At 41.7% G+C, this 15,309-nt stretch overlaps 1 protein-coding gene across 8 annotated transcripts in view; it reads right to left on the bottom strand.

Moving 5' to 3' along the window:
* The window catches only part of mef2aa (myocyte enhancer factor 2aa), a 225,562-nt gene that overhangs the window by 119,706 nt on the left and 90,547 nt on the right, over nt 1–15,309 (bottom strand). For all 8 annotated transcript variants that reach the window (XM_085968809.1, XM_085968808.1, XM_085968807.1 and 5 more), the window contains one exon: nt 11,172–11,375. In XM_085968809.1, coding sequence (XP_085824935.1) covers nt 11,172–11,375 — 204 coding nt within the window. The remainder of the gene's footprint in view (nt 1–11,171; nt 11,376–15,309) is intronic.

Genomic DNA, 15,309 nt, shown 5'->3' with positions numbered 1-15,309 from the left:
CTCACGCAACAGGCATCATGTCGCACGAGACAGGCCGGTTGGTCTTTTCCAGTCCGACATTTACATATGTTGGCATGTAGACTCCATGGGGGTTCATTTTGACTTTGTGCGACAGTGTAAAATGGGCAATAGTGAATCGACAGCCCGTTTAACATCTCTCCTCATTTTTATTTCCATTTACTTCAATGGAAATAAACAGAGGACATGTAAAACGGGCTGTCGATTCACTTTCATCCATTTTACACTATCGCACAAAGTCAAAATTACCCCCATGCTTCTTACCAACATTTACCTCATTTTAAAAAAAAACTAAATAATATTATTCTCCCAAATTTGTTTCCAAAACAAAATCCTAGCATTTTGTATATTTTGTTCACTTTATTTAACATCCACTGAGCCCTTGTCATAGCCCCATAGAAATGGAGCAAATAACTAAACAGCTTTTATCAAAGGCTACCATTTGACAACTACAGTAAGCAGCACCCCATGGTACCCAATATGTTCCAATTCATCTACTGAAGAAATGTGGGCGTTGTGTTATTGTCACTTACTATTTTTGGAAGCAGGAGAACGGAAGGAGATAAATCCTAAAATAAGCGCTCATCAGTGCCCAACTATCATGGAAAGCACTATTTTTCAAAGATAGTGTTCATGCAGACTGCAATAAAAATCTGATTTAAAAACAATGACCCAACACACTGTAGTTACATTGTAGGGAATCAATTCTTCTACCATATACACGTGGCCCGTCGAGATCTTGTTCTCCATTATTGGGGAAAAGATGATATCTTAAATCTTTTTAGGACTTTCTCTCTGGTGTGGTATTGTGTTCTAGGTCTTTAAGTGTCACACATGACAAGCAGGCCAGCCACTAGGAAGTCCACATGAGTGGCCCAAGAGGAACTCTGCCTCTGCTTTCCCTCCTGGTGAGGAAGTGTCTCGTCTTTGCTCTGCAGCTCCTCTTGACAGCACAGCTAAGATTCAGAGCTTGAAATGTGGGCCATCATGTGTGGAAAGACCAATTCCTTAACTGATGCTGGTAGAAAAAGCTAAATTATTGAATGATCAACTAGCCAGCGATAAAGCAAACTTCAGTAGTATGTCCTGCCAGGGCTGCCATTTTAAACGTAGACAGACTGAGCTGCAGCTGCACGCTCCAACCCACCCACAGCCTGTCTTATATCTCCATCTGCCAATGGGACAGATGCCATAGCCTTATTATCACATCTCCAGCTGATATGGAGAGCTGGAAACAGCTGGGTTAAAGCAGGTGGTGGAACGACTCTAACAAAAATAAAACAGTACTCCTTGGAGGGGTGTGGGTACAATATACCTTAAATGTAATTAAAAATATATATAATTTGCTAAGTATCTGATGCAGCACAGTGAAATACCAACATGTAATACCACAGAGTAGCAGGATGTGGTTTTCACACTCAAGATCCCCTAACCTGGTGATTTTCTGATTAGTCATACTGTTACGTGGAAAACACCAAGCAGAGGTCAGGTGCTTCCTCGCAGGAGGTAGAGATCAACAGGAGAACAATTAGGAGGTTAATATTGCTCACTGGTGCCTGGGAGTTGGTTGTTTGCTTGCCCTCTCAAAAATCACACCTGCTGTGTGGCCCAGAGACACCAAGCAATAGGGAGGAAAACAGGGGAGTTTTTTTCCTGAAATAATAAATGAAATCCTGAAGGGCTTAGCCTCTTCTTCACATTTACTCTGTGTCCTCTCTCCAACCCCTAGGTAGGCACCTCAGTGCCCCTCAGGCTGCCTCAGTTCAGTCCCCAGGTTTAGATGACTGGCTTGGTTGCAACACTCTGAGGATTAATAAGTAGAAAATATAAAATTATAGAACAAACAGAAAATTACTTCATTGGGTTTTTTTTTAAAACAAAAAAAAAATTAGAACATTCTGGCAGTGACAGTACCCAGAACTCCCCAGATGACACCTCCCCCCATTTACCTGCCCTGATATCAATCAAATAGGAACAGCAAAGGGGAGAAAAAGCTGGCCCTGCATCTCAAAGATTAGTCCTGTCTGCAAACAAAACTGGTGTGGATAAGCATACAAACAAGAGAAGGCCATTCAGCCCCTTGAGCCTGTTCCACCATTCATTTAGATTCTGGTTGATCTGTACCTCAACTCATTTACCAGCCTTTGATCTATACCCCTCGATACCCTTACCAAACAAAAATCGATCTATCTGAAATCCTGAAAATGTCAATTGACCCAGCATCCACAGCTCTATGGGGAACAAGTTCCAGATTTCAACCACCCTTTATGTGTAAGTGTTTCCTGATTTCAGTCCTAAATGACCGAGCTCTAATTTTAAGGTTATGTCCTCTTGTTCTGGATTCCTCCAGCAGAGGACATAGTTTCTCTGTATCTACCCTTATCAAATCTCTATCATTTTAAACACCTCGATTAGATTACTCCTCAGACCTTTAAACACAAGGGAATTTATGCAACTTGTCTTCTTTAGTTATCCCTTTAGGCCTGGGTATCATTCTGGTGAGTCTGCACTATACTCTTTTCAAGGCCAATATCTTTCCTGAGGTTTGGTGCCCAAAACTGAATGCAGTGCTCCAGATGGGGTCTGACCAAGGCTCTGTACAACTGAAGCATCGCTTCCTCACTTTTGAATTCCAATCCCCTTGAGATAATGGCCAACATTTCATTCGGCGTTTGATTACTACTTGTACCTGCGCACTAGCTTTTAGTGACTTATGCACATGGACACCGGAATCCCTTTGCTCCTTCACAGCTCCTAATCACTCACCATTAAGAAAATATTGCGATTTGTCTTTCTTGATTTGATTAGTCAGACATGACCTACCCTTCACTAATCTACGCGGACTCTCTTTGATCAGCTGATATTTGTCCAAGTGCTCAGTCAGTGTCTGATGATAGATGCCAAACAAAACATGAAGTGACATACAATACTACGATCAATCCCATTCAGTGAATTTTGGTCAGACCAGGACAGCATCAAAAACTATTTTGTCAGTCAGTCTTTCTCATGAGTGGAAATTCTCGTGCAATTTTTGGATTGCCATTTGGTGTTTTCCATCCTGACCCAGGTGAAACATACCAGCTTCCAGAATATTATCAACATTTGAAATTCCCTGTTTAGTTAGCCTTCAAATACAGAGTGACATCTGCAAGTTCCCTAGTATAAATCTGAGAGAAGGTGAAAGAGGGGGAACCAAGACTTCTTCCATCAGAATGAGTTTGAGAATCGCTTTTCTGTACATCTGTATGAATCCTGTGAAGAATCCTTACTATGAAGGGAAGCAAGGGAAAGGAGAGGAAGGGGTACAGAGAAACTTTGCCTTCCAGGAGATTGACAGGCCATCTAGGTGATGCTGCCTTGGTTCCTGCAGAAAAATTTAGAAAATATCTTGATCTAAAATGGTTGCTATGAGGTGTACTCCAGACTTCACTTGTGAGGCCGGATGATGACTCTGCGGACAGTGTCCACACCTACATTTTGTACCTCAGCAAGATGCTGAACCGAGGGGTCGTTGACATTTTGATGACACCAGTGTCAGATTTGCATGCTGGTGAAGTACAACAGCCAGAACCATGTCCTTTATCATTTGTTGAAATACTTTACAACCTGCATGACTCACTGCAGATATACTTTTTGAATGAAAAGTAGTGCTAGCCATGTTTCTCAAATTGGAATTAGTTGCGACCATATTGCCTGAATCCAGTCTTTCTTTAGACGGGATATCCCGCAAGAGAGAGATTAGGCACGGGGCCGGAGATGGGGAGGAGACACCAGGCAAATTGCTGAGAAAATCTGTCTCTTGTGATGACCATTTTTGGGCGCTGGACACTGTTGGACACTAGTGAATTCTCAAGATAATACAGAGTTTGCTAATGACCACAGTACAAAACAAGCTTTGTGATGGGCACCAGAGAAACAGCAACCGCCTTCAGTACTAGGAGCTGTCTGCAATGCTGCACATGGATTTTGGATACTATACTGCTTGGGTAGGAAAAGCACTAACTGAATGATTGCAAACTTCTCCAGCAATAGTGAGGCATCAACTTGCATTTATATAGTGGCTGTAACATAGAAAAAGGTTACAAGATGCTTCATAGAGGAAAAAGGGAACAGACACCAAGCCTATGTGGGGTGCTGAAGATTTGGTTAAATAGATGAGTTTTACAGACAGTAGAAAAGTTTAGCGAGGAAGTTCCAGAGAGTAGATCCAGAAGAGCTGAAAGCAATGGAGGAGGGGGAGGAGACAATGCAAAGGTAAACATAGAAACATAGAAGATAGGAGGAGTAGGCCATTCGGCCCCTCGAGCCTGCTCCGCCATTCAATGCGATCATGGCTGATCATCCAAATTCAGTACCCGGTCCCTGCTTTCTCCCCATACCCCTTGATCCCTTTAGCCTTAAGAAATATATCCAACTCCTTCTTGAATATATTTAATGAACTGGCCTCCATCGCCTTCTGTGGTAGAGAGTTCCACAGGTTCACCACTCTCTGGGTGAAGAAATTCCTCTTCATTTCTGTCCTAAATGGCCTACCCTTTATCCTTAGACTGTGTCCCCTGGTTCTGGACTCCCCGACCATCGGGAACATCCTTCCTGCATCTAGTCTGTCCAGCCCTGTCAGAATTTTATAAGTTTCAATGAGATCACCTCTCATTCTTCTAAACTCCAGCGAGTACAAGTCCAATCGACCCAATCTCTCCTCATACATCATTCCTGCCATCCCAGGTATCAGCCTGGTGAATCTTCGCTGAGCTCCTTCTATGGCAAGAACATCCTTCCTCAGATAAGGCGACCAAAACTGCACACAATACTCCAGATGTGGTCTCAACAAGGCCCTGTACAACTGCAGCAAGACATCCTTGTTCCTGTACTCAAACCCTCTTGCTACGAAGGCCAACATACCATTTGCCTTCTTAACCGCCTGCTGCACCTGCATGCTTACCTTCAGCGACTTGTGCACAAGGACACCCAGGTCTCGTTGCACTCCCCCTTCTCCCAATCTATTGCCATTTAGATCATAATCTGCCTTCCTGTTTTTGCCACCAAAGTGGATAACCTCACATTTATCCACGTTATATTGCATCTGCCATGTTTCTGCCCAATCACCCAACATGTCCAAATCATCCTGGAGTTTCTCGGCATCCTCCTCACAGCACACACGCCCACCCAGCTTTGTGTCATCTGCAAATTTGGAGATATTACATCTAGTTCCCTTGTCCAGATCATTTATATATATTGTGAATAGCTGGGGTCTAAGGACCGATGGTAGTCAGCATCAAGAAGGTATGGGGAGGGACGCTAGCCTGGAGTAGCTTGCAGAGGTAGGGCAGGGCAAGATAGGGTGATGGATAAGTAGGTCAAGGTGCAAGCAGAGGATTTCTGGGCAAGTTGGGAGCTTACAGAAAGTGGAGATCAGAAGGTCCCTGAAGAAAGAGTCTAGAGGTGACAAAGACATGGATAATAGTTTTGGCAGGGGGTAAAGTAGGGGCAGAGACAGGCAAGTGGAAATAAGCGATCTTGACAATGGATTGGATGCGGGGTTCGAAGTTCGCCCAAGACAAACAGGATGCTGAAGTTGCAGAATTTGGTTCTGCCTGAGGAAGCTTGTGTGGCAAGGGAGCAGAGATCTCAGGAGGAGTTCAAATAATGGCTTTGATTTTCCAGATTTCAATTGGGTGGAAATTCTGGCTCATAATCTCGGGCAGGCAGATGTGGGATCGAGGGAAGTGGAGGAGGTAAAGCTGGGTGCAGTCAACATACACATGGAAGTTGACCCAGCACTTACCAATGATGCTGTGTTTGCATGGTTTCAACACATGCTGCGATGAAGGATAGGGACTGCACTGGTTGTAACTGGGATCTTTCCCCATTTACAAGGGTCTCCTAAGAAAGTTAAACATTTGCAGAATCATTTGCTTAGAGAAGCAAACTCACAAGAATAAGCATCTTTGAGGTTTATGTTTGCAAGCCGGTCCCCTGAAATATCTGAGAGTTTTGAATTTTTCTTCAACATAAAAGGAGTATAGGATCTGAAGGACAGCTATTGGCTGGAATTCTCCCATACTTGCAAAGAAGTACAAACTAGCAGAATTAAAGCTCTGGGTTTTCCTAGTATAACTTTTTATTCAATCCCCAAAGAGCATTAATTTTTGCACCTCATAGGCACAGCTTTCGCTTGTCCATGAATTGGCACAGTAATGTTCCATTCACCCCAAAGTACAGACAAAGTAATGGGCTGACAGTGCCCTTCAGTCACCACTATGTGGTAGGTGAGGGGGGCTGCCTTTTCTCTAGGGGAAATCAAGAGATATGGGGATCGGGCAGGAAAGTGGAGCTGAGGTCAAAGATCAGCCATGATCTTATTGAATGGCGGCGCAGGCTCGAAGGGCCGTATGGCCTACTCCTGCTCCCAATTCCTATGTTATTATGTTCCCATTTTCCTGCCAACAGTAATTCCTATTTGTAAATGGAGGTGGGATAAATGAGAAAGAATTACATTTTCGGAATGAATGTGTACAGAAATCAGGTTCTCCCAAATGAGCCAGAGGTTTTGAGTTCAAGCCCCACTCCAGCACTTGGCCACATAACGTAGACTGAAAATTTATTGTCGTAGTGAAGAAGTGCTGCATTATTGGAGGTGCAGTTTTTGGATGAGATGTTCAATCAAGGTCTCTCTTCCTGTTTAGATGGACCTTAAAAAGAACCCCTGGCACTATTTGAAGAACAGCATGGAATTCTCTAGTGTCCATTATAAAAGATGTCATAGCAGAGCACTTGGAAAACAGTGACCGGATCGGCCAAAGTCAACATGGATTTACATTTACAAATGCTTGACTAATCTACTGGAATTTTTTGAGGATGTAACTGGTAGAACAGATAAGGGAGAACCAGTGGATGTGGTGTATTTGGACTTTCAGAAGGCTTTCGATAAGGTCCTGCATAAGAGATTAATGTGTTAAGTTAAAGCACATGGGATTGGAGGTAAGGTACTGTCTTGGATAGAGGACTGGTTGGCAGACAGGAAGCAAAGAGTTGGAATAAACGGGTCTTTTTCCGAGTGGCAGGCAGTGACTAGTGGGGTACCGCAGGGATCGGTGCTAGGACCCCAGCTATTCACAATATATATAAATGATCTAGACAAGGGAACTAGATGTAATATCTCCAAGTTTGCAGACGACACAAAGCTGGGTGGGCGTGTGTGCTGTGACGAGGATGCAGAGAAACTCCAGTACAATTTGGACAGGTTGGGTGATTGGGCAGATGCATGGCAAATGCAGTATAATATGGATAAATGCAAGGTTATCCACTTCGGTGGCAAAAACAGGAAGACAGATTATTATCTGAACCACAATAGATTGGGAAAAGGGGAAGTACAACGAGACCTGGGTGTCCTTGTGCACCAGTCACTGAAGGTAAACATGCAGGTGCAGCAGGCGGTTAAGAAGGCAAATAGTATGTTGGCCTTCATAGCGAGAGGATTTGAGTACAGTAGCAAGGATGTCTTGCTGCAGTTGTACAGGGCCTTGGTGAGACCACACCTTGAGTATTGTGTGCAGTTTTGGTCGCCTTATCTGAGGAAGGATGTTCTTGCCATGGAGCGAGTGCAGCGAAGGTTCACCAGACTAATACCTGAGATGGCAGGAGTGACGTATGAGGAGAGATTGGGTCGATTAGGCTTATATTCGCTAGAGTTTAGAAGAATGAGAGGGGATCTCATTGAAACTTATAAAATTCTAACAGGACTAGACAGATTAGATGCAGGAAGGATGTTCCCGATGGCGGGGGGAGTCCAGAACCAGGGGTCACAGTCTAAGGATAAGGGGTAAGCCATTTAGGACTGAGATGAGGAGGAATTTCTTCACCCAGAGAGTGGTGAATCTGTGGAATTCTCTGCCACACAGGGCAGTTGTGGCCAATTCATTAAATATATTCAAGAAGGCGTTGGATATATTTCTTGAGGCTAAAGGGATCAAGGGATATGGGGAGAAAGCAGGGACAGGGTACTGAGTTTGGATGATCAGCCATGATCTCATTAAATGGCGGAGTGGGCTCGAGGGGCTGAATGGCCTACTCCTGCTCCTATCTTCTATGTTTCTATGTTTCTATGTCCTAGCTCCCTCAATCAACACCACCAAAAAAAATTGGAATAACTGGCCAATCGTCTCACTGGTACCTTGTTGTGTGCAAAATGGCTGCTGCATTCACCTACATAGTTTTGTAGCAGGGATCATTTCAGGAGCATTCTGTTTCTGTACGCGTATCACTGGCCTCTTCATTGCAAATAAGAGGTCAGTAAGTACACAAGCCATATGTTCCAGAAAATTACTTTTGATGAACAATACTTGAACAACTTCATTATGGATAACGCTACAATTCCCATTCCCCCCCTCCCAAATGCCTAGGTTGGCCCTGACTTATGACATGGCAGAGCAATGTAGCTTTAAACAGAAACATGACATTTTTTACTTTCTCCAGGGGGATATTGATTGCTTGTGGTTAGAGATATAACTAATGAAACACACGAGTCAAAAAGTTAGGAACTAATCAACAGACAAAAACTAAATACAAATAAGTGGTTTATGCTAGTAAATATATTCCATAAAGTGGAAGAAAAAAAATCATGATTTTTGAATTAACAAGCATTTTTTCTATTAAGGAAATACTCCTGAATAAGGGCCTTCAATCGTGTTATCTTTTGAGTATGCATCTCAAACTGCGCTCAGGTGCAATTTAAATTAAGGAAATTTTAAATGGTAGTGGTTCTGCCAATCAGGGATGCCAACTTAGTTGGTTTGGATGGTTGAATTGATTGAGACAGAACTGCTTGTTGAGTCTTTTTTTACCTAAACAAAATGTTTTTGTTTTATTAAATTATATATGGCTTTAGTCTCTCTCACATAAGAGCACCGGGATTAGACTATTCCAGGGATTTATACTTTACAAGGAACATCAAAGAGAAACCGTTTTAATTTGACACCTGGCAGTAGAATTGTTATTATACTGTATTTGTTACTCTAACTAATCCAGATACAGGGTAGAGAGAGAGCGAAGTGGAGCTTGTTAGTCCAAGGGTTCACTCGCAAATCTTTAAGAATATATAAAAGTGGGGCTCAAAAAGTTATGCAGATGAATGATAGGACATGGGATTGACAAGTTCCCATTCTCAGCTATACTGTTGTTAGGAAGCAGTAGTTAAGCACAGGGCAGTGCGGAAGAAGGATTTCACAAAGAAACAGAAAGAGGAAATCACTGCAAGCTACTGTTATTCACCTCTACTAACTGTTTCCAAACCAACAGTCAGAGGCTGGAAGTGTGCCAACCGGCCATCCTTTCAGCACAGCAAAGGTCCATTGTACAAAGGAGATTTAGATAAAGGGGCAAAAATAAACAAACTTAATAATGAAGACAAAAACAAGGTTTTTTTAAAAAAAAACAAATTAAAACCAATACCCTCAGGAAGGAAGAGGATACAGTAGAATTACAGTCCAGATAATTTAAAAATAAGGCACACTGCTCTTTTAATTGGAATGTACTACACCAAACACTTAGCTTTATTCAACTAAATGATAGGGAGAACACAAGAATAATAATTACTGAAGAAAAACCTTCTATGCGTCATTTCCAATAATTTGAGAGGACGCTTACTACTGGACTGGCGTGTCCAGTGTGTTTGTTTTCCATGTATTTTTAGAAACCAGTGTAGTTGATAGTACTGATGCAAGCAAACAGGATTCATTGGCCTGATTTTAAAGCAGTAGCTATGCCACTGTAACGTTGTTATGCAGCCTTCTGAAGCTCTGCTTCTAAACAGATCACTCAATGACATGCTTCATGTGAAAACATCACGTTGTTCTTTGCATGTGACACATGATGGATGAGAATGTCATACATTCCTTCCAGAATTCCCCGAAACAGCAACATTCCTCCTTTATAAGTCCCGTTAGTCAAGATCGGGCTTACAAAAGAATAGTAATATTAGTTAATTCCTTCAAATTATATCGACGCAATAATGTCTATTTGGTGCTGGGGTTATTCTCATGCAGATGTATCTTGATTGCAATCAAAGGTTGGAAAGAATGCCAATTTGTGGTGTTCCCTATGGAGCTGTTTACTGATACTCCAGCAACAGGCTTCCTTAAAGAGGGCTCAGAGAGCAGCGAGCCAGACACAAAGATAACACCTCCTACAAGGGAGATCATTTATTTTCTATTTTTAGGTTATCTAGAGGAGGGGAAAGAACAAAGCTCCTCTCTACATTTCATTTTTTAACTACACAACATATAACAATATTACTTAAGAGTAGGACCACCCTTCCCATTATACTCATTCCCAAGCAAGAACATCTAGTCATTATGGTCAAGTTCCCAATCCATGAGTGCACATTTAATCTGGAATCCTTCCTTTCTGTTGTTTATCTCCTCTCTTTAATGCTGTTTGTCAACCGCGGGTATCCAGAGATTTGTAATATATCTGATATCCATCAACCTATCCTAATGCACATCTTCCACATCTGTAGAAGGCATGTCCTCATCACATGCTGCATTTATATTAATTCAAGAAGAGAGTCTGTAACATTGCCCGACGGCTCCAGTGCTCTGGAATTCAAACATATTTGTAGTCCAAATATCACAGCTCTGGAACATTAAAAAAAAAAATTGCATGTGTACAGACTTGCACACGCAGTTATTGTGAAGTCGCGGTTCATAATTTTATTTACTGGTTGCCATAACTTCCCTCATGTTTGGGGAAGGTACATATAGGCCAGTGAGTGCAGAACTGCACTGCTAGCCTGCATGGACAGATTGAAGCACTCAGCTTACTGCAACCAGAATAAAATGCCCTCAACCTCCAGGAGCAATATTTATATTGGCTCCAGGGACAACTGTGCCACCTTGTTCACCTTACAGCGCTGCTGCTGACGTCAATGCTGCTGTCAGCAGTAGCACTATAGGGTAAAAGAGCTTAAAAGATCTAAAAACATACCTCAGCTCTCATTCTAGAATGCTTACCAAGACTGAATGATTTATTGGTCATTTTAATCGCTCGGTAGCCAATAAACCCAATTCAGTAAGTTAAATTTAAACATTTTTACAAAAGAATTATCGGGATCTCGCAACGTAAATTGAATTAAATTAAAACTGTGTGGCACCTACCTCAACAATATCCGAGTTGGTTCTGCTTTCGTGGGGTTCATTATACTCTGTGTACTTGAGTAGAACTTTGTCCATGTCAGTGCTAGCATACTGAAACAATTTGTTTGAACTGTTGAATATTATCAAAGCTATCTCACAGTCACACAGTACACTCAGTTCATAGGCTTTCTTCATTAATCCAAATTTTCTCTTTGTGAACGTCACCTGCATTGGGGAAAACAGAAAACAGTTACGTCCGATTGTGAAGTCTGAAGAATTTAAGTAAGTACAGCCTTGCAATAGCAGTGTGAATTCCTTTGGAAGAAAATGATAGTTTTAAAATTGTATTCCCCAGTTTGTTTTTGCTGAAATCATTGGAAAAAAATTAACCAAATCAAACACATAAATGTTCCAAAATCCAAAACAAAAACACAAGAAATGTATTCGCAAATGATCATTCATCCAACAAGCTCTCTCTTCGTTGATGGATCTCAACTTCCCTTTCTTGCCATATCCACTTATTGTCTCTTTCTCCAAAAATACAACTGGTTGTCTTGTAAACCCATCTATAATATTTGAATGTATGGCCTTATCTATAGTATTTGATATGTCCATTAAGTTTTGTGTGAACTTTTCTATTTGAATTAACCTATTTATCTCTAATTTTCCAAAATCCAAGTTAAGCTCTTAGCTTCTTTTGAAACAATTTCTCTAGGTCAAATTCATAAAATTTCCATAATTTTGAAAACCCCCCATTAGGTCACATTGAAGTTTCCTCTTTTGAAATGAGAACAGGCCCCATTTACTTATGCTGCAACAAGAAAGTGCTTCTAAAAGAAATAAAGAAGTAAAAACGTTACTCATGTTATTTGTCTCATCCCATTCACATAGATCAAAAACAGAAATTTAGTGGCACTGCTCTGTGACACTCAACCCATTGATGTAGTAACAGAATCCAAAAGGGAGGTCCAAGGCCTGACTCCTGGTGCGTACCACGTTTCAGTCAAGGGTAAGGAGAAGAAAAATTAGCCAAATTTCTACTTCTGATCGCTACCCAGTGAACATCAGCTGAGGACAGCGTCGGCTTCACGTGTGATGACTTCGGAGGTCAAGTTGCTTGACAACATTCACTGTGAAGGGGTCACACAGAATGAATTGGCAAGGTAGCAAAAAGTGACCCCAGCAATGACTCAATGACTTCAGGAGACAAGAAAGGGGAGAAAATGAACATAAAAAACAGCAATTGGCTCTACTCCCAACCTCCAATACAATCACATCACAACAAGGCTGCCAGCAATTGGCTGTGCTCCCAACCTCCAATACAATCACATCACAACAAGGCTGCTGGACTGTGACCAATTTAAAAAAACTTTAATTTCTCTATTTTTATATTTCAGGAGCGAAGTCAGATTTAAATTGGGATTTCTGCAGGAGTTAAATATACACACACACATCTATTCTCATCCTTGTTTTCAAATCCCTCCACGGTCTCGTCCCTCCCTATCTCTGTAACCTCCTCCAGCAACCCCCACCCCCCACCAGAGAAATCTGCGCTCCTCTAATTCTGCCCTCTTGAGTATCCCCGATTATAATCACTCAACCATTGGTGGCCGTGCCTTCTGTTGCCTAGGCCTAAAGTTCTGGAATTCCCTCCCTAAACCTCTCCGCCTCGCTACCTCTCTTTCCTCTTTTTAAGACGCTCCTCAAAATCTACCCCAATTTCTCCTTATGTGGCTCGGTGTCAAATTTTGTGTCTTATAATACTCCTGTGAAGCACCTTGGGACGTTTTACTACATTAAAGGCGCTATATAAATACTTGTTGTTATTCCACTGAACTTTGGGAAGCACATTAGAAGGGGAATTATAATGGACCTCAGAAAATGATTATATAATTATATAATGTATCATCTAAAAGTGACCCTTCATATCCAGAAAAGTTAGACCACACAAGACTCCTGCTATCCTGCCATTACACTCACCTCATGTGAAAAAGAATTAACATTTTGCTTCCACACACAAAACATTGAAAAGAATGCATAAGGTAGCCAAATGGGAAAAACATTTTTTTATGGTGTAAGGCATGGTATTAAGCAGCCTTATACTTCCATTATACAATCAGAGGTCAAGCTAGATATGAAATGGTGCAAACTGCAACCTTTGACTGGCAGTATAATTTTAGGAATTTCTGACAATCAGCACCAAGTCCACAAGGGCAGTGCCTTCAAGCCTGTTTGGCCAGAAATTAGCTACAGGAAAAATGCAAGCCTGCCTCCCTTCTGAATTAACCCAATTAGTCCAGTCAAACACATAACACTTCAAAATATTCCAATGCTTTCCAAGGATAACAAAACGTAATGGATAAAATGATATTATTGCACAGACATCACGTGGCCTATCCAGACTAATAGGCGAATGAACCCAAAACTCGTGGAGTTTGCATGCGTGTGCATGAAGAGTTTAAGTATACGGCTGTGGGAGGACACAATAAACTGCTGAAAATCTGATGTATTAATCTATAAATTTGAATTCAAGATCTATACTGAGCCCAGTTTACGCAGTTACGAGCTCAGTATAATCAAGCCCTGGTTTCATCCAATAACAGTACTTCAAAAATAACTAGGCACAGTCATTATGCTACCCAAGATTTTTTTTTAAAGAATATTTATTTAGTCCTTTAAGCAGTTTTTTTTAAATTTAGTACTCAATTTATTATTTGCAATTTAAAAAAAATAAATTAATTAATAAGCCTGACTAGCAATATTCACAAAACAAACACACCAGAACAAAAGGTTCCCCTTGGTTTTGTTCAATTACCACTTAATAATCCATTTTTCAGAAAACAAATTGCTTAATCACATTGTTCTGCAAACCAGATAATTTCCCAAAAGGAGAGAGGAAGTATAATTTGAGGTCATTCTACTCCATATATTGCTGATTTTACACATTAGCCAGATTTCAGCTCATTAAGCACCCCATCCAATTCCGAACCCATTTCCTCCAGTTTTGTTTTTCTTTCCTATTTGTGCCAAGTGTTTAGGCACTTGGATTTGTTTTGGAATGTCCATAATACTCGGTCAATGGATTTCCCAATTGGAATTCCCCTTTACTTGTGTGTTTGAAGGAAGAGGAGAAATAATGGCGGGTGTGCCGGGCAGGTCAGGGGCAGAGTGGCAGTCCCTTCCCACCCCCACAATAATTACAAGCAGAGGCTCACCTGGCGAGCAGGCAACACGTGGAACTAACGACATGGGCTCTGGGTCAGCAGATACCCATAACGCTGAGCTGCATCATCTGCTGCATGCACCTTAGGGATAGCACGGCCAGAGAACGCAAAAAGTCAGCTGCACCCTGACATAAGAAAACTACGAGGCACTTGGTCTAAGCATTAAACAAAGCTTTAATCAACTGTTTTACAACATGGAGGTCTAGTTGTGTCCTTCACTAGTTCCGATTAAAAATGTCCTGCGCAAGCTGGGCCCGTGCCCGAGTATTTATACTCTCCCAGGACAGCGCCACCCACAGGCCGCTCAGTATTATTTCATAAGTCTTTCTTTCATGAATGACTGATTCATGTCACACCCCTTGAGTCCTCTTCCCCGTTCCAGGCATTCTGTCCTGTCTGGATTGTGTCCTGTCTGGATTGTGTCCTGTCTGGATTGTACCCTGCAGTGAAAAGCTACCCTCCTCAAGACTGCTTCATTCTGTGCCACTGCCAATTTGGAGTTGGACTGTTGTGTCACTGCATCACTTGGGCACAGACTCAGTTTACTGCCTCCACATTTACTGTGCCAGCCATCAGGTTCTGCCACACAATTTTTTTTTTGTTGTTACCCAAACAACTTTTGAAAAGGCAGAAATATTCATTAAAAACATCAACAGCCTTTGCAGTTGCTGTCAGCATTTTTATCCCCGTACATGACCACTTGTCTTTTAAGTAGCTGCATTCCTTTAAATTTATCCATCAGCCCTTTAAAGCTGCTTGCACACAATGTTCTGCCCCTTTCTGTTGGGCTCTCCACATTGGGGCCAATATAGACTCTTGAGCTTGCCCATGTTATGTAAAGGGAAGCGAACGTCATAGTTATCAGCAGGGTCAGCACACTAATGGCTGGGCAGCAGAAATTCAGAATATCTACCCTTATGTACCTTGTCTGTTTC

This window comes from Somniosus microcephalus, chromosome 27 (genome assembly GCF_052327205.1).
Source record: "Somniosus microcephalus isolate GS21.2 chromosome 27, FLI_Smic_1.0, whole genome shotgun sequence".
NCBI classification, from domain to species: Eukaryota; Metazoa; Chordata; class Chondrichthyes; order Squaliformes; family Somniosidae; genus Somniosus; species Somniosus microcephalus.
The sequence above is the reverse complement of the archived record's forward strand: the minus strand, read 5'-3'. Positions and strand labels throughout refer to the sequence as shown.